We start from the raw sequence: 27,913 nt of genomic DNA, 5'->3' as shown, positions 1-27,913 counted from the left end.
CTTTTTGTACCACTTCTTCTTCTTTGGCTTTGTCATGATCTGGCTCTGAAGATCTACCAGCTGGGACCTCATGGTGCTCTCGGTCCTCTCCCACTGCTGCTCTTTTTCCTGCTGAGTCAGCTTCATGCTTTCTGTGGCCTGAAGGAGGGATGCATTGTCCTCCTTCCACTGGTTGAGATTACTCTCCAACTGCTGCTCAGTCTTCTTCAGAGCAGCTAGGAGGCAGTCACTCACAAAGCTTTGCTCGTCATTCTGATCCACGTAGGAGGCTCTTGATTTCTCGCTCTCCTCCAGCAGGGAGGTTTTCTCCTGCTGCCATAGGACACGCTCACTCTCCAGCTGATGTTCACACTTTTTCTCAAGAGCAGCCATGAGGTTCTTGTTGCCTTTGTCCTGCATCTCCAGCAGGGCTCTATGGGAAGCCTGGGATCTTTCCAGTATCTCCTTTGCCTCCTCGTCCTGTTTTCGGAGAGCTTCCTCCATCTTGCTCAATTTATCCTTTAGCTCCTGAGCTTGAGCCCTCTCAATCTCCAGATAGCTCTCCAACATCACGTTGGTGGTCTTACCTACCGCGAGCATCTGTCTCTCTTTACGAAGCTCGATCTTCTGAGTCTCCACATTAATTTTAATCTCTTTCTCTCCCTTCATCTGCTCCAATTCGACTTTCAGGTCTTCAGTAATGAAGTACTGCAGGTCGAGATCTTTCTGGGCTTTTCGCAGCCTGTTGCTGAATTTTCCCAGCTGGGATTTCAGATACTCTGTTTCCCTGGGTGGGGAGTGGACACGTTCAGCCAGAGCCTCATCCAGCTGGGCTCTATGGGAAGCCTGGGATCTTTCCAGTATCTCCTTTGCCTCCTCTGCCTCCTCTGCCTGTTTTTGGAGAGCTTCCTCCATCTTGCTCAATGTATTCTTCAGCTCCTGAGCTTGAGCCCTCTCAATCTCCAGATAGCTCTCCAACATCACGTTGGTGGTCTTACCTAGCGCGAGCATCTGTCTCTCTTTACGAAGCTCGATCTTCTGAGTCTCCCCCCACCCCCTCCCCTCCACGCAGTTGCTAGTAGCCAAGGAGGACACGGAGGATTTAAAAAAAAATGACGTTCTTCACTTGAGTTTCTGTGCGGGAAAGTCGCCGGACGCCACAATCCTCTGAACATAGTCATACTGAGAAACACAGAGAGAGATGTGTGGAGCTGATAGTCTTAATTAACTTTGTAGCAACTCAGTTGGCAACGACTTGAATGTAACGGACGTTCATTAATATCAAAAAGTTACGCACTAAAGCTTTAAAAGCACCATTTCTGTGAGTGTGTTAACTGGCTCCCAACATGGAACAATCTAACATCTAATGTATCAACAATCCACTCAACTAACTTTCTGCACTCAAAGCAAAGTCTGTGAGGCCAAGGACATTTTGAACCTCATAATTAAATACAAAATGAGGGGGAAACTGCAAAAAGGTCAACTTTAAAAAAAAGAAGAAAAAAAAAGAACGCCCTCCCCTTCCACTAGGCTGGCTACGGGCCTATAAATAGAATTCTAAATAATATGCTTCAACATGCTGCCCCAAACCTCTCTAACGTGTTTGTCTTCAATCTCACCTCGGGGACTCCCACTGCGTCATCAGGAAACAAGCCTTTATAAGAGGCCTGCCGCCGTTGCGACCCGAGTGCTGCGACAGGTACTAGGTCACCAGCATGGACAAGTTAACGTTTGAGAGGGAGAACCGTGAGCGTATCCAGGCCGTGGAGAATTCGTTTGTTCCAGCAGGGACGCCCCTATCCATTCCGGGTCGGGTTTTGATGGGAGAGGGCCGTCTGATGAAGCAGGGGCGTCGGAAGCCCGAGCCTAAGGATTTCTTCCTCTTCAGCGACGTGCTGGTGTACGGAAGCGTCTTCCTCAACGGCCGCTGGCACAGAAAGCAGAGAGTCGTCCCTCTAGGTGAGAAACTCGTCTGCCTCACTTGATCCTTAGGATCTGGGAATCAGTGTTGGAATGTAACGAAGTACAAATACTTTGTTATTGTAGCCTACTTAAGTAGAATTTTCACGTATCTGTATTTTACTTCTTTATATATATTTCTGGAAATTTTCACTTTTACTCCACAAAATGTCACTTGAAAGAAATGTTTTTGTACGTTGGAGTGAACAATTCTTTCTGTTTCTGTTTTTCTCTTTATTGATGTCATACATTGAATTTTATGTTTAAGAAGGTGTGGTAACACGAAATATTAAAGGGAACCCACGATAACGTTCATAATCAAAGTATTATAACTTTTAGCCTATTCTGATAGTTACGTAGGCTACATGTAATATCATAAAATTACCTTTGATACTTAATTACCGTAGCCTAAATATCAGATACTTTTACTCAAGTAATGCTCCAAAAGGTGACTTCAACTCCTACCAAAGTCATTTTCTCTCAAGTATTGCTTTCAATTACTTTATACAAGACTTACTCCACTAATTTCCCCTAAGTATCTTCGTTACTCGTCACTTGCAAGAGATGTTTTTGTACGTTGGAGTGAACAAAAAAATTATATTCTGTTTGTTTTTTTCTCTTTATTATTATATTATATTATTATATATGTCATACATTGAATTTGATGTTTAAGGTGTGGTAACACTAAATATTAAAGGGAACCCACGATAAAGTTAACAATCAAAATTTTTTTTTTTTTTACTTTTACTTCTGTTAAGTACATGTAATAAAATTACTTTTGATACTTAAGTAGGCCTACAGTAGCCTAAATATCAGATACTTTTACTCAAGTAATGCTCCAAAAGGTGACGTCAACTCCTACCAAAGTCATTTTCTGGTAAGATACTTAGGTACTTTTACTCAAGTATTGCTTTCAATTACTTTATACAAGACTGCTGGGAAAGACTGAGCCCATGACTGATTAATTTCATCGCTGCAACTTTGCATGATTGTGAACAGAGTTCAAAATGATTTTTTTTCATCCACCAGCCAAATGGCTAGTAAATGTTCACATTTGACCAGCCACTCAATAGAGTAGGCTACCATTGGTGAGTGAAGCAAATCTTTGCATATTTTACCAGCATTTGGCTGGTAGATGGTGCTAATTTTGAACCCTGTTTGTGAATTATTGTAATAAGGTAAGAATGTGAATGCTAATGTCTGTAAAATTACGTGATCTGATGTTTTGTATTCCACTTGCATTTCATATTTACTGTTTTACCTACCAGCAGGACTACAGGCGGAAAATAGTAATTGTAATACAACCTGGTGCAATGCATCTTTTCTTGTTTTTATACAAGGTTAATGTTTAATTGTGCACTGCCCCTGTATCCAGTCAGACAGAAAATGTCCAATAAAGAGAAGGATCATGATCAAACTAAAATGTGTATCTATAGCTCTATACAAGCTATATAGAGACAAAGTATTTGTTATTGCTTTGGTGTTACCTTTTTACGACTTTGCATTCATGTACAGAAGTTTCAAGATATCTGCTACAGCATTACAATGGAGGTAAATGGAATTTCATATTCATATACCACTTAAACTATGTTCAACTGAGCAAACAGTTCTGTAGATTATTTTGAGTTTGTTCAATGTCATTTTTAATGCCTCAAACACTTCAAAAGGAAATTGCGTTCACCTTCATTTTATCGATGCAGCTGAAGAAGTTGGGATTTGTTGATTGTTGTTCATTTAACTGCATTCAACTCTAATGTGTGCTTATAATCTGGTTGTGCAGAAATGGCAAGTTCACGGGTAGGAAAGCACATAAAATTGACAAGCATTTTGACTATACCATATCGTTTATTGTTAATATGCCATTTTCACTGTCATTTCAGAGGACATCGAGTTAGAAGACATGGAGGATGGTGAGGGAATGAAAAACCAATGGCTGATGCGTACACCACGCAAGTCCTTTTATGTGTCCGCCCCTTCAGTCGAGGAGAAGCGGGCCTGGATGGAGCACATCCAAGACTGCCAGTCAAACCTGATGCAGGGCGGCAGCAGCCAACCTGGTTCCACCTTTGCTGTTACCTGGATCCCAGACAAGGCCGCCTATAAATGCATGCGTTGCTTAAACAAGTTCACTAGGACCAAGCGTCGACATCACTGCCGAAAATGTGGCTTTTTGGTCTGCAAAGCATGCTCCAAGCATCGAGCCGTGATAAACCATATTCACCCCACAAAGAGGCTGAGGGTCTGTGGCCTCTGCTACATTAGGAATGAGGAAGATAAGCAGTCTCACGTGAGGGGAGACGGCACTGAAAAGATTAGCTCAGAGGAGGACAATGAGGCAGCATCCAGCGATGAGGAGGAGGAAGAGGAGACGAAGCCAAGCTACACTTCTAGCAGCTGGCTGGACGGGATGGGAACCTATGTTTACCCGAGGCCAATGCATGAGCGGGCCCCAGTGAAACATAACCACAACAACACTGCCACAGTCTCTCAGACGTAGTCTCACAGTGCCAGACCTATCTCCACAGTAATGGAGAGTAGTCTGGCTGCACTGCCTATCTATTCTCAGATAGGGGGGGAGCGGGGTGCTTGTTTTTATTACTTTTTAACCAATCACAATCCCTGATAGCAAGAGAGGAGGGACATCCGGCGTGTGAAAGACGCACCCGATGTCAGCGCTGCAGTGGTAAAATCTTAAAACTCAGTGACATTATGACAGATTGTCTTAAGATGTGAGATGGTGTCAGACTGTAGTCTTTTCAAAGTATTGTCAGAGTCTTCTAGTGTATGATAGGCATTACTCACTAGCGACTTTATTTCTAAAAAGCAATTAGCAACAAATGATGTGACATATATTATATTGTATATTTCAATTTTCAATTTCAATTTTATTTGTAGTATCAAATCATAACAAGAGTTATCTCAAGACACTTTACAGATACAGTAAGTCTAGACCACACTATAATTTACAAAGACCCAACAATTTCCCACGAGCTAGCATTTGGTGCAACAGTGGCGAGGAAAAACTGCCGGTTTGGACACAGACACTAATACAGATATAGAGAAATACGATTCATAATAATTATAGGAGTTGGAGTGATGAACAGTGGCACTTACATTTATTATATTGTAATTCATTCCCATGCATGCAGTTCAGAGTAATCAAAGTCCACGGCTCTTCTGCCAGAAGCACAGGGTCTCTCTCACTCCTCTTGCAGTGTGAGCAACAGGCAGTCGGCCAACACAGCCACTAAACCTGCTAGCTACTTTCATTGGAAAAGAGTTGGCAACGCTGGACTACTCAGATGTAACTGATGTTTACCATCATTTAGCATCATTAAGCATTGTATTTAACAATGAATTGAGTATTGCCTTAAACAGTAGTTTAAAAGTTATCCTTAAAAATGTAACTGTGTATTGCCACCATGCACTTTTTACACTGAAAACTTCAAGTCAAAAAGCACCTTTATCTTCTCTGAATGTTATTGTTATTTGATGTCAGGGGATGTTGAGAACAGTTTATTTAGGGCCTTGGTACAATCGCTGTTGGCATATAAAAAAGCATTTGTTCATATGCGCTCTTTCATTTTGCTTTGAAACGATTTAAAAACAATAAAGCTCAAAACAGCTAAATGATTTGTGTCTGTTGTGTTGATTTGAGCAGTGAGAGTCATGTTGGGACGTTATTTTTTCTTCTTTTCAAAAGTCTTATTTTATTTTATGTCACTCTTCATGAGAGTGGTATCAATAGCATCCCATACCCTTTGCAGCTAGCAAGCTCAACAACTGCCATCACAGTTAGCTCCTGTTAGCTAGAGCAACAGCTATATGTCAAAGTCATTCTAAATCAACTGTGTAGCTGCTGCTGTAAATATACACTGTACACAGAAATAGAAACTAATATATGTGGTTGTTCAAGCTAACAAGAGCTAGCTATTAATGCTAACAAAGAGTCACTTCGATGCCGAGTAATATAATCTCACAAGCCGGCCTAGCTAGCTAGGTAGCATAAGTAGCCTTGTTAAGCTACGGCTAAATAGCTAGGTAAAGTTTAGTTACTATGTCTGTGTTTATTTACAGGTTGATTCAGAACAATGTTGGTGTTGATGTTGCTCTAGCTAACAGTAGTGGCTAAAGTCTTGTAGCAGTTTAGCTTAGTGGAAGAGACACAGGGGTCACAGTCGACAACATAACTGTCATGAAAAGTGACATAATGAAATAAAATGTGTCATTATGAAACATGGCATTATGGGAAAAAAACTAGCATCAAATGTGTTTTTGGGGAAGATGATATAAGAAAATAAAAACAGACTTGAAATAAAAGGTCTACAATTAAACAAAATTGATATCCAATCAAATTAAATTATAAAAATGAATGATGAAATAACATTTTGAGTTATGTAACCTTATGTAATTATGTAATTACACATCAGAGGCTTCTACATGCCAGTGCAAAGTTTATTAAAGACTTGAACCAGTGACCCTCCGGTTCCCAACCCAAGTCCCTCCGGACTGAGCTACTGCCACCCCAAATAAGATCATCACAATAAGATCATTTGTCAAACAACTACGGCAGAAATGTTGGCTTTTTCCATGGTGTATTTCCTCATGCTACTACTTGTAATGTTTACAGATCTGTGAGGGTGAATTTCTTATGTGGCAAACCTGTGTGATTTTGTGAGGTGGAGAGCTATTAAGTGTTTTCTGTTGGATTTGTCAGTAATAGAGAGGGGAGTGTGGTAGTTTCCTGTAAAAAAAGACGCTCGTTGAATGTTTTTAAACCAAACTGAGATTGCCTGAAGTCATGAAAGTGCATATCTGGCAAACATACCACATGGATGACATTTTATAGGAGGTATTATTTTACTTCAGAAACAATGCCAAATTCTGTCTCATCTTGGTGAGTCATTTCTTTGAAGGTAATGTCAAACAAGTTTGACTTCTCACACGGAACAAGGAAATTTGGCTTATTTTCTTGCAGGTGTTGTTTTTTGGAGTATGCCATGATAACATACTATCAACAGTAACAGTAAGCTGCTCACAATCAAGTCTTTGTCTCAGGTCTATGTACTGGCAACGTGTCACAATGCGGAAGCTTCTCAAAAGTTTCCACTGTTCTGCTTCATACCTGAAAAACAGACAGATTTGAGAAGTACAACTTTAAAGCATCACAACTGCAACACATCTTCACAATAATCTATCAAAAAGGGGGAGTAATAAGAAATATAAATAGGGAAAAAATATGTAGATTGAGTTTATGTCTACATACTTAATCCCTTTATTTGGTAAAAATAAAGTATGATGCTGGGCGCCTGGGTAGCTCACCTGGTAGAGCAGGCGCCCATATATAGAGGTTTCCTCCACGACGCAGCGGCTGCGGGTTTGACTCCGACCTGCGGCCCTTTGCTACATATCATTCCCTTTCTCTCTCCCCTTTCATGTCTTCATCTGTTCTATGAAAATAAAGGCCTAAAATGTCCCCCCAAAAATTATAACAAAACAAAAGTTGCAAAGTATGTTGCAAATAGGTAATATCACCTAAATCACCTCTGACTGCTGGTGCTGGAGATGGTCACTGGAGGGTAAAAACACATCTGTGTTTGCCTCTAGTGTTCATTGGAAAATGTAAAGGTTTGACAGTCAACGTAGTGACATCTGTTAAGTAAAAATAAAAATAGCATTACTAGTGATTAGTAAACATTATTATGATTTGTTTGTTAGCAGTTAAATAACTATTTACTTAAAAAAGGTAGGATTGGGAAGATCCAGGACTTGGCCAAAAATTTTAACATCAACAACTTCTCAGTCCCTCCCCCCTTTCTGCTAAAGCCCAAAACGGTCTCCTAAGCCCCTCCCCCAGGGTTTGAATTATGATTTCATCTTTGTGGGGGTCTCTTTAAAAAATAAAAATAAATAAAGTAGTCTATGTGCAGCGCGATAAGGATTGAACATTTTAATTTTAAAAAAGCTTATTGTGTAGGTAGCCAATGGGCCTGTTTCACTTGATGCAAAGGTTTGTTTTTGTGATTAAAATACATTTTAAATATTACCCTAACATCCGTCTTCCTGCGTGCGAAAATGTGTTTATGTAGCTGTGAAACACGTGCATATTAGGCTACATGTACATGTCATTAGTATGAGAAAAAAAATAAGATTTTAACTGTGTCGGGCTCGTAATGCCTGTCGGACTCGGGCCGGGCTCGGACAGAAAAATGCGTCGCGATCCGCACTCTAGTTCTAACGTCATCAGTGTAGTTGAAGCTGAATACTATGAATCCACTAAATGGAAATATGATTGTAATTATGTGTGACAGTCAGTGGTGGAAGAATAGATTAATTTTCTCATCCCATAAAGGAACATTTGATCCTTCGGTTGTGCAAAAGAAAAGAAAAGAAAAATTGATTATAAATCACAAATTTGGGGAGGTACTGAACAGGAAGGTCGAGAAAAACTCTAATCTGTAAAGTAACTAAAGCTGTCAGACCAATGTAGTTAAGTAAAAAAATACAATATTTGTGAGATGAACTGGAGTAGAAATATAAAGCTACATAAAATCAAAATACTCTTACCTTGAATTTGTACTTAAGTATAGCACTTGAGTAGAGATATTCTACTTTGTATCATAGCTTATTTGATTTGATAGAGAAAGAAGATTAGTACTTCATTTGCTCATGACAATATTTTCAAAGTTAACTTAAAACTAAATAAATACTACCATACTAGTGCTATGTGCGTTTTTCAGCGAGTGCCTGTTCGGAACGGGCCGACTCCTTGGTTCCCAGTCTTATTTTCTTTTCTGCACTGCTGAAATGATAGTTTTATAACCACGACATCTGACAAAATCACCAAACACATCAGTTAAAGACAACATAAGACATTTTATCGCACCATATTTATCTGAACACTTTCACATTATTTGTGAAACTGTGAAAGCTGTAATGAGTTTCCAGTCTGGCCTTCAACATTCGAACGAAATGGATCTTTGCATCACAATCCAGAGAAAATTGAAAATCCCCCAAAAAATAGTCTCACTAAACAAAACAAACGCTTGACTCAACAGATGAAAAAGAAAAAAAAGTCAACCACATTCAAGGGAACAGTGAAACACGTCAACAACTGGATGAAAAACAGATTTATTTGACCCTTTACAACAGTCTACCATTGTTTCAAAGAACTGTATTCAGACTTTGTTTTCCTGTGGGTTTTCCTAAAGAACTAAAAAACCAAGCATCATTGGATACTAAATATAAACACTGTACAAGAGAATGATCTGATATACCAACTGGGTTTATCGAACAACCTTTGAAAACTCATCAAATCTGGCCATGGATAAAGAATTATCTTTGGTGTGAACCCACACGTGTAGTGATGTCGACTTTGAACAAAGTGTCTCTAAACGTCACACAACTCGTACGCCTCGACTAGCCTTTTTATATGTCACAACGTTGAGTAGGGTCGGGCATCGTTTGGATTTTAACAATTTTGATTCCAATTCCGATTCTTCCTTTCGATTCCGGTTCTTATCGATTCTCGATTCCGATTCTTTGAGGGGTGGAGTTGAAACTGGTCACATGCCTATTGTTTGCAGTTCTACAGGGCTTTTTCAACGTAAAATAAAGCCACACTAGAGCGCTGCTTACTGTGCTCCAAGGCTGCAACACAACAAGCGCCTGGCTGCTTCGGAAACCAAAACTTGGGCATGTTAAATTGGGAAGCGATGATCGGATTTGGAATCGTAATTTTTTAAACGATTCCAAATAGGAATCGGTTCTCGATGCCCAATCCTAACGTTGAGCATATACAGTATGTCAACATAAAGCTGCTTCTGAACAATAAACAAATTAACAAACGCAAAAAAAAAAAAAAAAAAAGATCCATCGTCTGCAACTTGTGCTCTAAACTTCTGCATTAAACGGAAAATCTGCTGATGAGTGGAAGTCGGCTGCCCAATGCTTTCTGTGTTCGTCAGGAAAATTGTGACAGACATTACAACGGTTTCAACTCTGGGAAATAAATTCCTCTTCAACCAAAACTCATTCCCTTTAAATGTGACAGAGGAAGGACATGGTTCTTCTTTGACACCTTTGTTAGCCTGCACACGGCTAGCTTTACTTTATGGACCTTCCCTCTTAACTGATCACTTTGAAATCAGTGTCCAAACAGTGTCTCCCTCATAGTCTCAAACAGACTCTGCTACTGTTGTTGCTGTTAGTCTGACTGTTCCTTTACCCCAGCCTGATCTCTGTGCGCTTCGTGCTGACAGTCCAACGATCCCCATCATGTTGTTGTTCATTTTGTTCATCTAGGTCACTTTAAGTCCTGTTTCCCCTCCCCCCTGTGTGTTCTGTGTGCCGCAATGTGTCTATGAAGGCGGTAGAGTGGAAGTTGGCATGGGGGAAGGTGGCAGAATGAACGGCATCAGAGGGGAAGGTGGCACGGGGAAAGCGATTTCGATCAGGTCAGTAGGAAGCAGTTGCTGCTTAAGTGAATGCTTTGCTTCTTTCGGGAGTGCTTTTGCCTTCCTGCGTTTACCTCCATTATTTATGGACTGCTGCAATAGCGCAGCCATCTGCTTTTCAGCGTCATCCAACTTTGTCTGAAGAGCCTTTGTCTCCTCTTTCAAGGACAAGAGTTTTGATTTCATTCTCCTTGTCTGCTGACACTTCATCTTAAACTTTTTGCGGGCTACGACGAGCTTCTCGTGTAGTACCCTTACTTGATGTTTGAGTTTTGCGGGGGACTCGGAGAGCGCTAAACAAAGGTGATCATGTTCTGCATTTGCTTTACGTGCGAGTGTTGTGGGAGACTCAGAAACAGCTATAACAGGCTGATTGTGTGCCGCGTTTGCTTGACTTGTGAGCGATGTGGGAGACTCAGGAACAGCTAAAACAAGCTGACCATGTAATGCATTCGCTTGACTTGTGAGTGTTGTATGGGACTCCGAAACAGCTAAAACTAGCTGGCCACGTAATACATTTGCTTGACTTGTGAGTGTCGGGGGAGACTCAGAAACGGCTACAGCGGGCTGATCGTTTCCGGCATTTGCTTTATGTCCGAGTGTTGTGGGAGGCTCAGAAACGATGTAGGTGTGCTCAGAGCTCGCAGAGACTTCCTTCCTTCCTTGGCCGAAGTATACATGATCATGCATAACGGTTTTTAAATCTGCGCTTGTGGTATACTCACTCATGTCATCAGTGACGACCTCACCGACTGTGATCCTAATAATGTCGCCATATTCAACGACATTGGTGTCCTCAGCACTCTCTAGCTTCACAACGACATTGGTGTCCTCAGCACTCTCTTGCTTCACGACGACATTGGTGTCCTCAGTACTCTCTTGCTTCACAACAACATTGTAATGATCAGCAGTAGAAACCAAAGGGCCGTGTACCCCCCCAGTAGAGCTGTTCCGCGTGGGCCTGGGAGGCTGTTCCTTTTTCCTCAAATGTGGCGGAAAGTTGAAAATAGTCGGCACAGCGGTGTCTTTCAGCCTCCTTCTGCACTAAAGGTGAATATGGAAAACATCAGTAGGTAGATTGTGATGCATGAAATAGGATTTTCTTTCCTACACTTATGGTGTATTTTGTGATTTAGGGCGTTTTCACACCTATAGTTCTGTTTGCTCTGGTCCAAATCCGTTGATGAGTTTGTAAACTTGGAGCAGCTTCCCCTTAGCCTCCTGAGACCGTCCTGATCTCGCAAGCTCCAGTTTTCCACTCGCAGATCAGTCTGGCATCTTGAGACGGAGAAAATTTGGAGCCGTTCGCCAAACGACCGACCAATCAGCGTTGGTTTTGAGGCGGGTTTAGGTGTGACGCAACGTGAAGCGACTGTTCAGTCTAAACAACATGGCGGCTTCCACGGATGAGATGAGCGTAGCTATTGCGCAAGTTTTATCCAAATTAGAAAGTATTCCTTCATTGAAAGAAGAGCAAAAAACGGCACTGGAGGCTTTTCTCGGAGGAAAATATGTTTTTGCTCTTCTCCCGACTGGTTTCGGCAAGAGTTTGATATTAAGTTGATCTGATTGGTTGATTTAGCCGTCTATCACCAACATAGGTGGTGATAGACAGATGGTTTATCCAATCAGCTAACCAGTATTTTCGCCCCTTCCCAAAAGTTCTCCCAACGGAAAGTTCCCAGATGGATATGCCGAGCAAATGCCAAGCAATCCATCTGGCGGAGTCAGGTTAGCTTCCCCTTGGTTCGGTTTCGATTTACAAATCCAACCATACCAAAATGCGTCATTACAAACCACAGCAGCCATTTAGCTCAAACATAGTCTCGCTTTGCCAGACCTTCCTCCACAGCGCTGCGGAGGAGGGTCTGGCTAGTCCACACAGCATTCTGGGATGGGAGAAAAACGTGCTCTGGTTTATTGGCATTTCTGTAAACCAATCACAATGGTCTTGGGCGGTGCTAAGTGCCGGACGGAGCCACGGTGCCTCTGCAAAATAGCCTCGGGAAGGAACTTGTTTTGGTGGAACATGTGTACGTTCAGAAGTTGTTTTAGTCGTGCAACAGAAAACTCAGATTGGACAGATAGTCTAGCTAGCTGTCTGGATTTACCCTGCAGAGATCTGAGGAGCAGTTAACCATAGTCCTCAGAAATCCAGTTTAGAATTACAACACAAAGGAAGCGGAAGGTACCGGACAGGGCTCGACATAAGCAATGGCCCGATGGCCCGGGGCCAGTAAAAAAGTATGTTGGGCTAGTTGATTGGCCTGAGTGGCTCTGTCTGCTGCATCAGCAAACGTCATACAGAGTGGCGCGAAGCGTGTGAATGTTGGCTAACATTACCAACTCAGGTAATTTATAACCAATTCATTTGGATACAAGCGTTGCATTTTGGAAGATAGACGGGATTCTGAACAGCGATGCCTGCGCTACACACACACACACACACACACACACACACACACACACACACACACACACACAGCAGGGCCGATGTGTGTGCGTTACTTCACGCAGCACATGTAACTGACTGGAAACGATACCGAGGATCATTTTCCACCGATGGCGCAGATGAACTAACGCTACACTCGTTACTCTAAGTGGCCTACAATAAAACCTCCATGATTAAAAAGTCAATACTTATCAATACCCACCTACCTGTTCTACAGGCATAAACATGTAGAAACCCATATTTCAGTCCACGCTGTCCACCGCGCTGTGCCAACACAGCTCTACTCTGCAAATAGCGACTTTTTACAAACAAGCTACAATGAAAGATGTCAGTTTGTAGTCTAACTGTTCGTCTTAGTTTGCAACGAATCTTGAACTTTGGACAAACTCTTGTAAACGTAGCTGCTGTCTAAACGAACCATCCTCTCCGCTGGAGCGGTAAACCTATGGATGTATTATAAGACCAAAACAGATACATGTGGCTACTTAATATGCACGTGAATGACGCCGCGTTCTTCATTATTGTGGATGTTGCCGGTTGTATTATTTTGCAACAGCATTGTCTTATTTCAAATTAGGCATACAGGACAAATGCTAGCCTGCATAACAGTCCATTCATCATTAAAGCTGCCGTTTTCCACAACTTTTCGCTTCAGGCTCTTTGACAGTGACATTTTTACCTGACAACAGGCCTTTCTTTCTGCAAGCATTTTCCACCAATCAGGACACTGATTACGTTTCAGTAATCAAGACTTTAACCATCACTCCTCAGTGAGCTGCCCCCTAATCTGAGATCATTTTTTAGTTAAGTAGCCTATCTAGTTATCATTATGGATTTTCCATGTTTTTTAGGAGTTTGCTTACACTAACACATGTACAAAATATAGTATTAATTTAGTAAGAAAGTGAAAATATCAAACAAGAAGATGCGTATTAGGTATAATTTTATTTTTATTTATTTGAAAGTCCAGCCCCTGGAGTGTCTGCTTAAAACAAATTCTGGCCCTTGAAAAATGTAGTTGATGACCCCTGGTCTAGCTTTACTGCTAATGGCACAACATACAGTGGCAGTGGCTAGCTGGGTTATAACCATTTTCTGAAGCTTCATGGTGTGGCGTATATGTTCCTGCTTTTTTGTCCTTTGCCAATCACACTTATGATATTTCTTATAGGGCCAGTAAAAATGTAGAAGGGGCCAGCAAAATTCTGATCTTCTGGCCCCAGGGGCCAGTGGGGATTTTCTTTTTATGTTGAGCCCTGGAACCGGACATCCGGCCGAAAAGAGTGACATCCGGCGGAATTTCCGGCGGCACCGGAGCAATCCCGGAAGTGGAACGTCGTGGAGATAGACTAGCTCAAACTGAACTAAGTGAAGCAGGTGTGAAAGCCCCCTAAAGTACAGACCTTTTAAAAGTAGTTGTGCTAATACTCAAACATTTTAGACTTTATAACAGAAAGATATGACACACAAAATACATACAAAAAAAAGCATTTACATTCTACAGGAGCATTGGAATCATAATGACATTACACTTGCATGTGCACCAACTTTTGGCAGTTGTCATGAAACTCTTGATACTGGTAAAGATGATTAGGGTGGCATCATGATCACCAGTGTTGGGCAAGTTACTTCCAAAATGTAATACATTATTGATTACTAGTTACTGTCATTTGAGAGTAATTAGCTATATTACAATATTACTGTCTCTGAATTGTAATGATTTACACTACTTTTGCGTTACTTTTGAGTTACATTCACAAAAATAACAGCGGAAGTTTGACTTGGCAGGTAGCTTGTGAATTTCACCACGGGATCAACAAAGTCTAATCTGTATCCACTTGAATACATAATTTATTCATATTATTTTGTATTATTAATCTGAAGCTGCAAAGTAACTAAAGCTATAAAATAATTAGTTGTGTAAAACGTACAATAGCCTACTTGACTCTGAATTGTGGTGGACTAAGTAGCCTAATAAGCAGGATTAAATTAAAATACTCAATTAAAAGCACCTCACAATTGAATCGAAGTAGCATAGTTACTTTCCACCGCTGGTAAAATGTAATGATATTACGTGTAGCAGGACTAAACATTAATTCCTGTCATGTTATCTGTCAGTTGCTCGGTCACATTGTTGTTTGCACTGACGGGACACAGATGTCCCCAGCCTACCGTCTCTGGTTCTGGCGCTGACCACGGTAGAGGATGGATACCTGAAACGAGCCCGCTGGGCCGGGTTCGGACAGATATTTAGAAATGATGTTCGGGTTTGGGTCGGGCTCGGTCACATCAGCGCGATAAGGCACTGAACATTTTAAATTTAAAACAGCTTATTATGTAGGTGCGCGCCTGTGTTAACGTGCGCTTGTTGCGCTGATGACCTCATCTGTTGACATTTCCGAATGCCTTCCTACAGTTGCTTAATAAAAGCGAGCTTTCAACACAAACAAACGTACATGTGTCATTAGTATGAGAAAAAAAACGAGATTTTAACTGTGTCGGGCTCTGACATAAATATCTTAATGCCTGTCGGGCTCGGGCCGGGCTCGGTTACTGCTCTGTCGGACGCGGGCCGGGCTCAGACAGAAAAATGCGGCCCGATCCACACTCTAAACCACGGAGAGAGTGACGGGACGGCTCATTTACACTTCAAGGCGCGTAAATAACTCCTGAAAATAATGCCCACGTCGCAAATGTATCCGTCTCTGCAGTCATCTCAACCACCGAATACAGCAACAGGAAATAACACTCAGACTTTTTTCTCTGTGCCTAAATGTTTCGTGGTGTTGGTGAATTCTTTAAAAAAAAACAAAAACTAAAGGTCGGGTTAAATGCGTTGTAACTCGCGTTACTGAGATTGTAACGGGTATATTACTGAAATTGTATTATTAATGCGTTAGGAATACACTACATTACTGTAATTGCGTTACTTTTGTATCGTGTTACTCCCATCACTGATGATCACAGACATCATAAAGGGTGACTGATGACTTCATTAAAAGTGGCTACTATGACAGATGTTTTTTTTTTACTGAAAAGTCACCCAATGTTAAAGGCGCTGACACACCAACCAGATAATCGGCCGTCTGACAGTCTGGTGAGGTCGGTGACTCGAGTCTGTTCGGTGTGTTCCGTGCCGTCGTCAGTCGGAGGAGCCGTCGGCGTTCATTTTGGCCGACCTGACTTGCTGGGTCGGAGGGCGGGCAGTCGGACTCAATGACCAATCTGATTGGTGGAGTGCTAACCTGGAAATGACGAGCGGGATGAGCCTGACTAAGCCTCTCAAATCTGACGAAAATCTTTTGAACTGACCTTTGTCGATCTGAAATGAAGACAGATTCAGCAACTGCACGGCCTATTTCTCGCTTAAAATGTTTTCAGAAACACGTTTTGGTGAACTGTTTTAGTAAAATATGAGATCATATTCCGAACGAAGCTGCCATTATGCAAAAATCTATCCTGGAGCGGCCAGACCCACGTGACGCGTTCGTCCAATCAGCTGCCAGTTTTCATTTTTTGGCCGACAATACAGATTAGCGCCGCCTGCTGTTATGGAGACGTTTTACGTCTTGCGCATGCGCAGACCGTACTCTCACGTCGGCGTCACTTCGGTGTGTTCTGAGGCACTTTTTGGACCTCGGGGAGCCGAGTGATCAGTCCGACTGCCTTTTCTGCCGACGGTCGGCCGTCAGGTTGGCGTGTCAGGGGCTTTAGGTATTGTAGTCAGTTACTTTCCCCATCAGGTATTGGTACATTAAGAGAATGTACTGTATACTTAGCAGGGTCGGGTACCGAACTTGGTACTTTTAAGGGTACCGACCGAATTACATTTGTACTACCAAGTCCCGATTCACACTAAATCAATCTGTGCCAAATGTGTGTCTCGGTACCATGTTGTCTATGAAGAACTGATCCTCCTCAAAGTGCATACTGCACAGACGTGAGGCTGGAGTTGGGGTCCAGTTGTGTCTCCTCACGTTTATCACCCATTGTTTCAGCCTGCGGCGGTCACTTAAAGGAAATCTGTTCGGAGAAAAAAAAAGTGTTGACTGTTAAACATTCAGACTCCACAGCCCAGAATGCTGTTAACAATTTACACGTAACAAGGCCCCAAATCTGCAATGAAAATTAGAACTTTCATGAAGAAGTTTTATGTTTTGTGCCAGATATAGCCAGTCAGGCTGATTTTCATCTACAGTCCCTGGCAGGTTAATTGCTTATAAATAAATTAAAAAGCCCAAAATCACAGTTAAATAATGAAACTATGCAAGAATTAGCAGGCAACAAGCAGCCATTAGCAAAAACAAAAGACCCTTGGACTATTTATTGTATTTTCCTTATAAATCTAATTTTACTTCTCGCCAAATTCCACATTTACAAATATAAATTTATAAACATTTCCTTTTATTGATGAAGGAAATAGAACTCTACACGCCAACCATTTATTTCTCACAAAACAATGGATGTATGCAGTATCTTTACTGTTTCTAGGACAACTTTTTGTCATACGCTAATGTATTTATTTCAACGTTGCTTATTTTACGTTAAATTTGTTCCGTTTTTGTTGTCGTTTTATGTAGCACTGCTTTTTGTCTTATTTTCTCAATGCTTCATCTGTATGTGTGCGTAATTCTGATGACAGTTTAAAATAAAGATTGAAAAAGGAGGTGCAGCATGTGTATGTCGCGCCACTTGATGAAAGACTTCCTTGTAGGATGATACATGTGTAGGAAACACCAATGTTTTCTCTGTCCTCGCTCCTCCAGAAACCTCCTCTCTCCAGGCTGCATTTCATTTCATTTATTTTTATTTCGAACAAAACTAAAAATACATATACACATACAGCATGTACCTATATATACATATACATACATACATACATATACACATACATACATTGGCCGCCTAGCTGTGCACAACACTAAAAGTCAGTCACACTGTAATTACTGACACTTAAAGCAGATTTTGACAGACTGGGCGACTTTGAGCCTCAGAAATTCCCCCAGAACCAGAGAGTTTACATATTCAGGCTGTGAAACAGATTGCTGGGAGTCAGCTGTGTGGTAGCCTGCTTTTAAAAATGTAATCTTTGTTTTTCATGTTTTGCTAAATTGGCTAAGAAACTTTTTTGCCGACTTCTTTAGGGTTTTATGTCGACCAAACTGTACGTGAGAAAGCTATGAGACATGCAATCAACAGCCAAAGATATTTGACTTTTTCGGTTAAATAAAAGCATGTCAGTAAACTCTACATGTCTGGCCCTTATTGTGAGTCTCATTTTCCAGCGTGGCCCTTAGTGAAGTTGAGTTTGACACCCCTGTATTAAAGGATTGGAAGATCCTCCTCATAGTTTTTCTCTCTGTGATATGTGCAAAATATAGAGAACAAAAACCAAGGGCACATCTCTTGTATTGTGTTTACTGGTGAACTCTCTTTAAAATGTATCTGGTCCTTGTTGCCATACATTGCGTTTAAAAAAATAGATTGGAAGAAGATCCTTCATGGCGGAGGGGGAACGATAATTTCCAGGTCACGGGAGGAGAGCGCGAGCAAGCAAAGTGTCTGTGACAGAGACAACATTTAAGTTGCCAGCCTTTGATAACGTTTTCTGAGGAACGTTCGCTGCCAAGTGGTCTTTTCCAAGCACAGGCTACAACACAATAGACTCCAACCTGTTCATAAACGTAGCTTAACGTCGGTTAAATGTACCTTTTTATCAGGCTTTGACGCATTGCTACGTTAACCCCAGTGAAGCCAGGTACCGTTAGCATAGCTAACGCTAAAAGCGCTGAAAGCTAGCGCTACCTAGCTAGCTCGGTTAGCAAGATGCAGCCGTAGCCTAACTCACGTTAACTGTTGGGGTGCTAATTTTGGCTAGCGAAAAAAAGCTAAAAAAAAGTTGTACTTACCGGAAGAAACTAAGAGAACACCCCTGATACTGTCTTAGTTTGCAACCGAACGCTGAACAAGACATTTAGGCGACCAAAATGTTAAATTAACGTCCATGAACCGAAAACATAACGGGTCCTCCGGGTCTGAAAAGTGAAGCCAATGCGGAAACGGAAGTGCCTTAAACCTGCATTCTTTCTAACCAGCGGCAGCAGAGGGGCGACTCCACTGGTTGCAAAAAGAAGTCCGACTGTGCAGAAGTCTATGAGAAAATTACCCTATTTCTCACTTAATTCATGCCCCCAGTAAACATTTTCCTAATTAGTTTATGGTCCCAATCGCTAATTTCAAGTCTTCATTAATACAGCATGATATTCATTTGGTAAATTATGGTCCCATTTAGAGTATAATAGCTGATAAAGCAGAGTATGCTTTAGGGCGTGGATTGTGATTGGCAAGGGCTGAAGGATGGCTGAAGACGGTTCAAAGTACTTGACCTTATCCCAGACATAACACTTTTTCCTTCAGTTTTATAGGAATATTGACATTCAAAATCACCACATTTGGAGATGCATGGTTTCAACTGGACAGAAAAGGCTAGGAAAAAAATTGTTGTGATTTGTTAAGCACATTTGTATGAGAAAGTATAAAGCTGCATAAGATGTAACTCAGTTAAGTACATCAAAATTATACTTAACAGTACCTAAGTAAGTATATTCTACTTATTTGATTCGATAGAGAGAAAATTACAATTTTCAAAACCACTTTATTTGCTCATGACAATATTTTCAACGTTAACTCAAATAAACAAAATCAAATTAATTAAATTCAGCCATATTGTTCAACACAAAATAACTCCAAAGACTAACTCGTCTTTCACCACAGAGCATAACACATTTTAATGCACCATGTGTTTCTGTTTTACATCATTTGTCAAACTGTAAAAGCTGTGAGCAGTTTTCAGTCTATTCTTTAACATTCAAATCAAAAATGATCTTTGCATCACAGTCCAGAGAATCTTGCCTTTTATTTCTCCTACTGAGGTAAATGGCTGCCTTTGCTTGACCCGAGACAAAATTGAAAAGTTTAATTTATTTTTTTTTGGTTATCAATAACCCAAAATAAACCGCTGATCTGAAAAACAAAAAGATCTCACTAAACAAAAAAGATTTGACAGTGATTTAACTGTTGAAACAGAGAAAGACAGTCAACCACGTTTCCTTCGTGTGCAAAAAGGACAGTTGTCATTAACGTTTGCGTGAATAAAAGACACAAACATGTTAACTGCAAACATTCAATGAAAAACTCTCCACTGCACATCTCCGACCGTTTTTTATTCGTTAACGGTGGTTTGTAAAGTGCTCGCCACTCAGGGCTACATCAACCCTCCACAGGGTATAGCACTAGACCATCTAGTTAGTTTTTTCTCTAACACTTTTACTAATTATTGGTACATTCATAGAAATAGAATGAGAGTAGAATGGACATTGAACTGCTCAAACTGCTGTGATCACTTAACTAGTTTAACCCTCCTGTTGTCCTCCGGTCAAGTCTGACCCCCATTCCACGTTTTCTATATCAGAAATGTGGGTTTCTTTCAACAAAATTGCCCAAAAACAACATGGATGGTTCAACGCAGCGCTCTTCGCAATTAAAATGTTTAAAAAAACGTCAAAGAATGTTGACTAAAATGACATAAAAGCGGCAAAACCATTGAAAAAAAATCGACTAAAGGCATTGAAAGCCTAGAAAACAGCAGAATAAAGCTTTGAAAAAAGGCACTAACAATGTTTTAAAAAAATCGACAAAAAACATTAAAAAAACCCCGTCAAAAATGTGAAAAAAGCATCGAAAAATTTGCCAAAAAAGTGTTGATTTTCAGAGAGGACAACACAAGGGTTAAAATAAAATGTGCATATACGATAAAAGTACAGTAAGTAAGCCCGCTTCAACAGTCACAGTTCTTTGCAACGGTGTGTAGTCTCTGACCATCCTGCTATGTTGATTTAAGTGGGAATGTCCAATCTATTCTCGTTCTATTTTTCTAGGTACTGTACATTATTTTTACTCCCATAGTATTCAGTGTGTTTGACACACTTGTTATTTTTTAGCAAACAAACGGCATGCCATTTTAAAATGGAAAACATTTAACAGCAGGCAAATGATCGTTCTCGTCGGGTTGAATTAGTCGTCATAGTGTGCAGCAGTCAAAGAGAGTTCAGTGTGTGTTAGTTGCTGTTTCCAGTCACTGAGCATGTGGCTGATGGCCCAGGCCCGCAGGTCTGATGGGAAATCTTTGTATGATCTGGAGCCGGAAAACAGCGCCTCTGCTGCCCACTGCCCAGGTAGACGAGTCCATGTCCGCCCCTCCTTTGATAGGAAAAGCCGACTCTGTGGGACCCATTGCAGTTGGTCCCAGGAGAAGTTCACCATGACTGCACCTACACCCTGGCCCGCAGATTGGATGCATGCCAGCTGGTGCCACAGCATAGAGGACACAAGCTTGTTAATCACCAGGATGCGACATGTTAGGTAAAATCCATTTCCACTTTTTGAGTCTACCTTGTATTGTTGTATTGCATAATATATCCCCGGTTTTTACAGGCAAAGGTTTCATCCCCAAGACATACACCGAGATACTGTATACAGACGTGCCTCTTTTGTTCCATACCAGGCTAAAAAGGTAGACCAACTTTCAGCTCAGTCCTTCCCATTATTATTCCCCCAATTGACTTCTGCAAAAGGAGATTTTTTTTCCAAAATTGTAAACCGTTTTAGCTAGAACATTTAGGACAGAGACATCATTGGCATAAGTAGACAATTTAAACACTTTTTTTTTTTTTTTTTTTTTTTTTACAATCAGGAAGTTGTAAATCAGAGAGGTGCATTATCAATGTATGCAGGAGTTCTCTATGGCCAATAATTCCAACTGGACTTTAAAAAAGGAGCACTCAAACCACCGTTAATTTTTTTGTACACTCTCAATGTCACTGAACAACACCTGGATCTTGGCTAAGAGACCAGAGTACTGGTGTTCAGCTGGGTCAAAAGCTATAAAAACCAGACCAAGTTCACAGCCCAATAAACTGGAGAGGTCCTAAATGTCCCAAATCAAAACAAATGATGTCAGATATCAGCCTGCTGGGTAGGAATGATACGCTCCATCACTTTGCTCAGTCTTGTAGGAAACACCTTGGACAGAAGCTCATAGTCCGTACAGAGTCTGGCCGCCAGTTCTTCCAGCTCGGAGGCAGGCGGCCCTTACTCACCATCTCTGAGTGCACTTAATAGTCTTGACCAATCACAGGCCAGAAGGTCTTACAGAAGTCTGCAGGTAGGCCGTCTATCTCCGGAGCCTTGCCGCTCTCAAGGCTCTTCAGTGCCTCCTGCATCTCCTCAGCAGAGAGCAGCACCTCCAGCTCTGCGTTGGCCTCCACAGTGACCTCCGGTAGGCCCTCATAGAAAGACCTCTGGTCTCTCCTGGAACTCCTTTTAAAAAAAGAGCTTCTCATAGAAAGCAAATGCACATTGACGTACAGTATCTCAGCAGAGTCGTGCAGCAGCAGCCCAGTGTCGGACCACAGGGAATGCATGTGCCTCCTCAGCGCATATCTTCCAGACCGAAGGAAAGACAGAAGCTCATAGCCCATACAGAGTAAATCTACTGGCCGCCAGTTCTTGATCTCCTGCAGGTTCCTTTTCTTGAGGACCTCTCTCCTGCAGCTCGGAGGCAGACGCTTAGTAGTCTTGACCAATCACAGGCCAGAGAGTCTTACAGAACTCTGCAGGTGGGCGTCTATCCCCGGAGCCTTGCCCCTTTCCTCCGGTAGGCCCTCAGAGAAAGACCTCCGGAAAGCAACTGCAGAATGACGTATCTCAGCAGAGTCCTGCAGCAACCGCCCAGTGTCGGACCACAGGGAATGCATGAGTCTCTTCTGCCCATTGTTACGTTCCAGACCGAGGGTAAAATAAAAGGGGGCATCCCTTTTGGCAACATTTTTAAAAAAAACAGAGGGAACCAGAGCAGGAAAACCCTAGCAGGTCTGATAAAGCTGACATTTTTGTTTTTCTTTTGAGAACTTTAATATGTTCACTTTTTCCTATGGGGTCTAGTAAATTCTGCAGCTCCACCTCTCTCTCCAGAGCTCTCATAGACCTGGCCATGTCCCTTGTAACATTGAGAGTGTACTGTAGGCACCGCAGGCACAACCACCTAGAAACACATATTCCTCACTGCTGCAATTATTAACTTTATTCAACACATTCAAGAAAGCTAATCCCTCTGTGCCTACAGAATGCATTTATAAATACCATTTTTTACTTTTTCAAATTCAGCAATGATTTCCAACAGCCGAACTCTTAATAACTTCCCCAATAGCACAGGATGCAGGTAAAAAAATCCCCGGAAAACCAAATTTTCAGTTCTTCTCTTATGACTTAAAAAAAATTAAAAAAAACTCCCCACTCTATTCCCTCTTCCATTCAGTTTCACTGTCAGCAGTTCTGGGACTTTACTGAAGAAAACTAAACTAATCAAACTAAAGATGATCCTCTCTTGAACCATTTATGCTTAATGAACCCAGATGTATGTCAAACATTGTTGGTATATAAACAATAATGCTGGTTCTGAAAAAAATTAAAAATCAACACATTAGTCAACAAAAGAAACATTAGTGGTCTGCAATTTGTGCCCTAATCCTTCTGCAGTAGTTTTTTTTTTACCCATTTTCAGAAAGCTTCTATATCAGAAATTTGGGTTTCTTTCAACCAAATTTTCAAAAGAAATAACGTGGATGCTCCCTACAACGCTCTTAACAAGTTGTATTCAATTTCATAGCATTTGAAAATAGTTTTTATAAAAGAACGTTGAAAAAAGTGACAAAAATGTCAGGAAAAGCTTCAAAAATGTGGGGAAAAAAAACACACAAAAACGTCAAAAAGGTGCAGAAAAAAACATTGAAAAAAGTGACAAAAACATTGGTGGAAAAGCAACAAAAGTGTTGAAAAAGACGTCCAAAATGTTGAAAAAAAGTTAAAATTTTGACCCAGAAAAACAAAAAGTTGCATGGTCGACACCAGGGTCGGAAATGAAAGTGGGCTGCCTAATGCTTTCTGTGTTCTTCATTAGAAGTCTGACTGAGATATAAAAGAGACTTCAGATACAGTATTAGTGGTCCCCTAATACTGTATCTGAAGTCTCTTTTATATAGGCCTCAGTGGTCCCCTAATACTGTATCTGAAGTCTCTTTTATATAGACCTTAGTGGTCTCCTAATACTGTATCTGAAGTCTCTTTCCCGAAATTCAGCCTTGGTGCAGAATTACAGCCACTAGAGCCAGTCCCACAATGAGCTTTCCATTTCTGTGTCTGTAGCTTTAAATGCTATTGAGGAGGAGAGAGGGGGGGGGCAAGGTGGAGGGTGGGGGGGTGGCCTTAACCAACTGCCACTTTGCTCGTTTGCAAGCCATGATGTCTCTCTCTCTTTCTCATGGGCGGGCCAAATTCTCTGGGCGGGCAAAGCAGAGAAAGGAGAGGTAACCTTTCTCCTTATGACGTCATAAAGGGAAGATTCCAGATCGGCCCATCTGAGCTTTCATTTTCTCAAAGACAGAGCAGGATACCCAGGGCTCGGTTTATACCTATCACCATTTCTAGCCACTGGGGGACCATAGGCAGGCTGGGGGAACTCATATTAATGTTAAAAAACCTCATAAAGTGAAATTTTCATGCCATGGGACCTTTAAACAAACAAATGCTCTGATATTCATAAAATAATCTCCATATCCACCTGCATGCTTTCAGTCTCACTGTCACTTTCATGTGTGTGTGTTTCTTTTCTGACTGAGAGGAAGGACACACTAATTTTTCTGTTTTCGTAGAGTTGGACTCTGTGGAAAAACGAGGCCACCGCTGAGTAAAATGTGAAAAAAAAATAATTTAAAAATATGGCCCATAGTGATTAACGTTCTTTGGTTTGCTTTTTATGCTATTTTTTGCAGGTCCTGTTCATTCCATTGTTGATGACGGGCATCAAAAACATCTATTGGAATAATTCTCTCTCTCTTTTCCAGAAAAAGTAACATTACTGAGTGCTGGGAGCCATCCTGCCACAGAGAGCCTGCTACGTATAACCTCTCTCACACACACAAGGAACCCAGATGAAAAATGGCTCCTGGACATTTTGAACCATACCTCCGTTAGGTCTGCATTTCTGCAACGCATTCAACTTTTTCTGCAACAAATTCAACTTCTTCTGAAGACCCTTTGTCAGAATTTTTAAGGACATCAGTTTGGATTTCATTCTTCTTGTCTCCTGGCACTTCAACTTGAACTTTTTACGAGCTTCAACAAGCTTATCACATAGTTTGTTCACTCTACCTTTGAGTATTATGGGAGACTCCGAAATCCCGTACATGTGATCAGAGCACATGCGGATTGCCTTTTGTTTTTTGGAGAAGTAGTCATGATCAAGAATAACTGTTTTTGAATCACCGCTGGTGGTATACTCGGTTATGTCATCAGCAGCGACCTCATCAACGTCAGCATTGTCCTCAGCGGCAGCCTCATTACCATCAGCTTTGATAACAAGCTTAACAATGTAATCAGGAAGGACATTGTCAACGACATCGGTCTCCTCAGCAGGCTCTAGCTTCACAACGACATCGGTCTCCTCAGCAGGCTCTAGCTTCACGACGACATCGGTCTCCTCAGCAGGCTCTAGCTTCACGACGACATCGGTCTCCTCAGCAGGCTCTAGCTTCACAATGACGTCGCTATACAGGGGCGTAGCACAAAATTCTGGGCCCTGTAGAAAGGCATTCTCTATGGGCCCCTCCCCGTATCCACAGCTATTCATTCTAGCATCTTTTGGGGCCCTCCTCACATGGGGGCCCTGGGTACTCAGTCCCCTTTCCACCCCAAGTTCGACGCCCCTGTCGCTATAATCAGCAGAAGGAATGCTACCACTATCTTTTATGTCAATGTTGGTAACATCCTCACTATCCAACACAGAACACAAATGTGCAACCGCACAAGGCCCCCTGTGAAGCTCAGCAAGATAACTGGGTGAAGAACATACCATACTTTCACTTACCTCCATTTTTACACTTACCCACTCGGTCTGTGTGTCCATGGTCTGTGTGAAAATAGTCTGTGTGTCCATGGTCTGTGTGGCAATGGTCTGTGTGGCCCTGGTCTGTGTGGCCCTGGTCTGTATAGCCATGGTCTGTGTGGCCCTGGTCTGTGTGGCAAAATGTGGTGGCTGGATGAAAATAGTAGGCACAGCGGTGGTCTTCAGCCTCTTGTTGACCTAACGGTAAATACAGAAAACATCAGTATGTTGCTAGCCACACATTCAGATGAATTTATTTACTGAAAAGTTACCCCACTAAGTATTGGTACATTTAGAAAATGTACTGTGTAATTGGTGCATACCATGTGTTTGTGTACATTTCTGTCTGACAAGAACTGATCCTCCTCAAAGTGCATACTGCACAGATATGACGATGCAGATGGGGTCCATTTCTTTCTCCCCATGTTCTTCAGCCATTGTTTCAGCCGGCCTGGGTCACATAAAGGAAATCTGTTTGGCAAAAAAGAGAAGTGTTTACTGTTGAGCATTCAGACTCTCCATTTCAGAATTATGTCTGTTGACACAAACAAGGCCCCACATCTGCAATGAAAATAAGAATGGTTTATGTTTATAATTTAAGAGGGGACAATGCCCACTGGTAAACATGACCACTTGGGTCCATCATGTAAATGTCCCAGATATAGCCCGTACATGCTACTTTTCTTCTGGAGTCCCTTGCAAGTTGATGACTTATAAAAGAAACATTTAAAACATACATAAACACAGACAAATTGTAAAACTATGCAAAAATTAGTAGGGCTGCAACTAACGATTATTTTCATAGTCGATTAATCTGTCGATTATTGTATTGTATTATTATGTATTGTTGTTTGATCTATAAAAATGTCAAAACATGGTGAAAAATGTGGATCAGTGTTTCCCCAAAGCCTAAGACGACGTCCTCAAATGTCTTGTTTTGTCCAAAACTCAAAGATATTCAGTTTACTGTCCTGAGGAGAGAAGAAACTAGAAGATATTCACATTTAACAAGCTGGAATCAGAGAAATCTTATTTATTTTAATAAAAAATTTACTCAAACGATTAATCGATTATCAAAATAGTTGGCGGTTAATTTAATAGTTGACAACTAATCGATTAATCGATTCATCGTTGCACCTCTAAAAATTAGCATGCAACAAAAGCAGATAAAAAGTCCCTTGCAATAGAGCTGCAACGATTAATCGATTAGTTGTCAACTTTTAAATTAATCGCCAACTATTTTATATAATCGATTAGTCGGTTTGAGTAATTTTTTTTAAGACAAAAGTAAAAATTCTTTGATTCCAGCTTGTTAAATGTGAATATCTTCTAGTTTCTTCTCTCCTCTGTGACAGTAAACTGAATATCTTTGAGTTGTGGACAAAACAAGACATTTGAGGACGTTATCTTGGGCGTTTGGGGAAACACTGATCCACATGTTTCACTATTTTCTGACATTTTATAGACCAAACAACTAATCGATTAATCGAGAAAATAATCAACAGATTAATTGACTATGAAAATAATCGTTAGTTGCAGCCCTACCTTGCAACCAGCAATCCAATCATGCCTACATACAGTAGCCCACGTGTGTTAACTCAGCAGGGATAACATTACATGAGAAAAGTTAGGCTTAATCGTAATTTGGCTAGTCAAAAACAGTTTTAAAACAGTATGTACTTACCTAAAAAAAATAACAGTCGAGTCCTTGCTTTGTGTGTTATTACAACGGAACGCTGAACAGGCCATTGTGAGGCAACCGAAATGTTAAAATTAACTTTTATCAACTGAAAACACACGGTGAAAGGAGACGTATTGTCTATGGAAAGGACGCAACGAAAACACGGAATAAAAATAGTTCACGGCTATTTAAATGTACACAGTGCCATGGATAGGCATATTTATTTATTTTTACCGTAGATTGTATACTTTTCAATACACATAAAAACATTCAAGATGTAAAATCTATTATTAATGCTTTCCGGGAAAATCAAGATTTAAAACACCGCTTTTTATTCTCTTCAAAAAAAAGCTGCTTTGCCTCCCATCGGTGGATAGAACGCGTTC

At 41.1% G+C, this 27,913-nt stretch overlaps 3 protein-coding genes across 7 annotated transcripts; 1 reads left to right on the top strand and 2 right to left on the bottom strand.

Moving 5' to 3' along the window:
* Window positions 1–448: 448 nt before the first annotated feature.
* LOC116065458 (THAP domain-containing protein 1-like) lies at window positions 449–18,933 on the bottom strand. Of its 4 annotated transcripts, XR_004896178.1 has the most exons (5): window positions 18,756–18,933; window positions 16,737–16,869; window positions 11,270–11,438; window positions 10,884–10,885; window positions 449–459 (listed from the first exon to the last, which is right to left on the bottom strand). XR_004896178.1 is itself a non-coding variant. In XM_031321003.2 (4 exons), the coding sequence occupies exons 1-4, from the start codon at window positions 18,818–18,820 to the stop codon at window positions 7,035–7,037; spliced, it is 546 nt and encodes a 181-aa protein (XP_031176863.1). In that variant the 5' UTR covers window positions 18,821–18,933; the 3' UTR covers window positions 6,918–7,034. The 4 variants fall into 4 exon arrangements, 2 of the variants coding, with proteins under 2 accessions (XP_031176863.1, XP_031176862.1); XM_031321003.2 differs by lacking the exons at window positions 449–459; window positions 10,884–10,885 and adding an exon at window positions 6,918–7,063 and having other exon boundaries at window positions 11,120–11,438; XM_031321002.2 differs by lacking the exon at window positions 449–459 and adding an exon at window positions 10,040–10,260 and having other exon boundaries at window positions 10,358–11,438.
* On the top strand, window positions 1,546–4,788 carry LOC116065464 (pleckstrin homology domain-containing family F member 2-like). The gene is made up of 2 exons (XM_031321012.2): window positions 1,546–1,938; window positions 3,819–4,788. The coding sequence occupies exons 1-2, from the start codon at window positions 1,695–1,697 to the stop codon at window positions 4,433–4,435; spliced, it is 861 nt and encodes a 286-aa protein (XP_031176872.1). The 5' UTR covers window positions 1,546–1,694; the 3' UTR covers window positions 4,436–4,788.
* A 5,767-nt stretch (window positions 18,934–24,700) lies between the features above and the next one.
* LOC116065457 (THAP domain-containing protein 5-like) lies at window positions 24,701–27,913 on the bottom strand. 2 transcript variants are annotated; one of them, XM_031320999.2, is made up of 3 exons: window positions 27,531–27,913; window positions 26,170–26,317; window positions 24,701–26,044 (listed from the first exon to the last, which is right to left on the bottom strand). In XM_031320999.2, exons 1-3 carry the CDS (start codon window positions 27,593–27,595, stop codon window positions 24,857–24,859), a joined length of 1,401 nt encoding a protein of 466 aa, XP_031176859.1. In that variant the 5' UTR covers window positions 27,596–27,913; the 3' UTR covers window positions 24,701–24,856. The 2 variants fall into 2 exon arrangements, with proteins under 2 accessions (XP_031176859.1, XP_031176860.1); XM_031321000.2 differs by having other exon boundaries at window positions 26,185–26,317; window positions 27,531–27,910.

This window comes from Sander lucioperca, chromosome 21 (genome assembly GCF_008315115.2).
Source record: "Sander lucioperca isolate FBNREF2018 chromosome 21, SLUC_FBN_1.2, whole genome shotgun sequence".
Lineage (NCBI taxonomy): Eukaryota > Metazoa > Chordata > Actinopteri > Perciformes > Percidae > Sander > Sander lucioperca.
This window is presented reverse-complemented; position numbering and strand designations above follow the sequence as displayed.

Excerpts from the sequence above, each read along its gene's own strand:
- LOC116065464 (XM_031321012.2), top strand. The coding sequence starts at position 1,695 with ATGGACAAGTTAACGTTTGAGAGGGAGAACCGTGAGCGTATCCAGGCC. Across the intron at positions 1,939-3,818 it reads GCAGAGAGTCGTCCCTCTAG|AGGACATCGAGTTAGAAGAC; the intron begins GTGAGAAACTCG and ends CTGTCATTTCAG.
- LOC116065457 (XM_031320999.2), bottom strand. The coding sequence starts at position 27,595 with ATGGCCTGTTCAGCGTTCCGTTGTAATAACACACAAAGCAAGGACTCG. Across the intron at positions 26,318-27,530 it reads TCGACTGTTATTTTTTTTAG|ATTTCCTTTATGTGACCCAG; the intron begins GTAAGTACATAC and ends TTTGCCAAACAG. Across the intron at positions 26,045-26,169 it reads GAAATGTACACAAACACATG|GTCAACAAGAGGCTGAAGAC; the intron begins GTATGCACCAAT and ends ATTTACCGTTAG.
- LOC116065458 (XM_031321002.2), bottom strand. The coding sequence starts at position 18,820 with ATGTCTTGTTCAGCGTTCGGTTGCAAACTAAGACAGTATCAGGGGTGT. Across the intron at positions 16,870-18,755 it reads TGTTCTCTTAGTTTCTTCCG|ATTTCCTTTAAGTGACCGCC; the intron begins GTAAGTACAACT and ends TTCTCCGAACAG. Across the intron at positions 11,439-16,736 it reads AGTTCTTCATAGACAACATG|TGCAGAAGGAGGCTGAAAGA; the intron begins GTACCGAGACAC and ends ATTCACCTTTAG.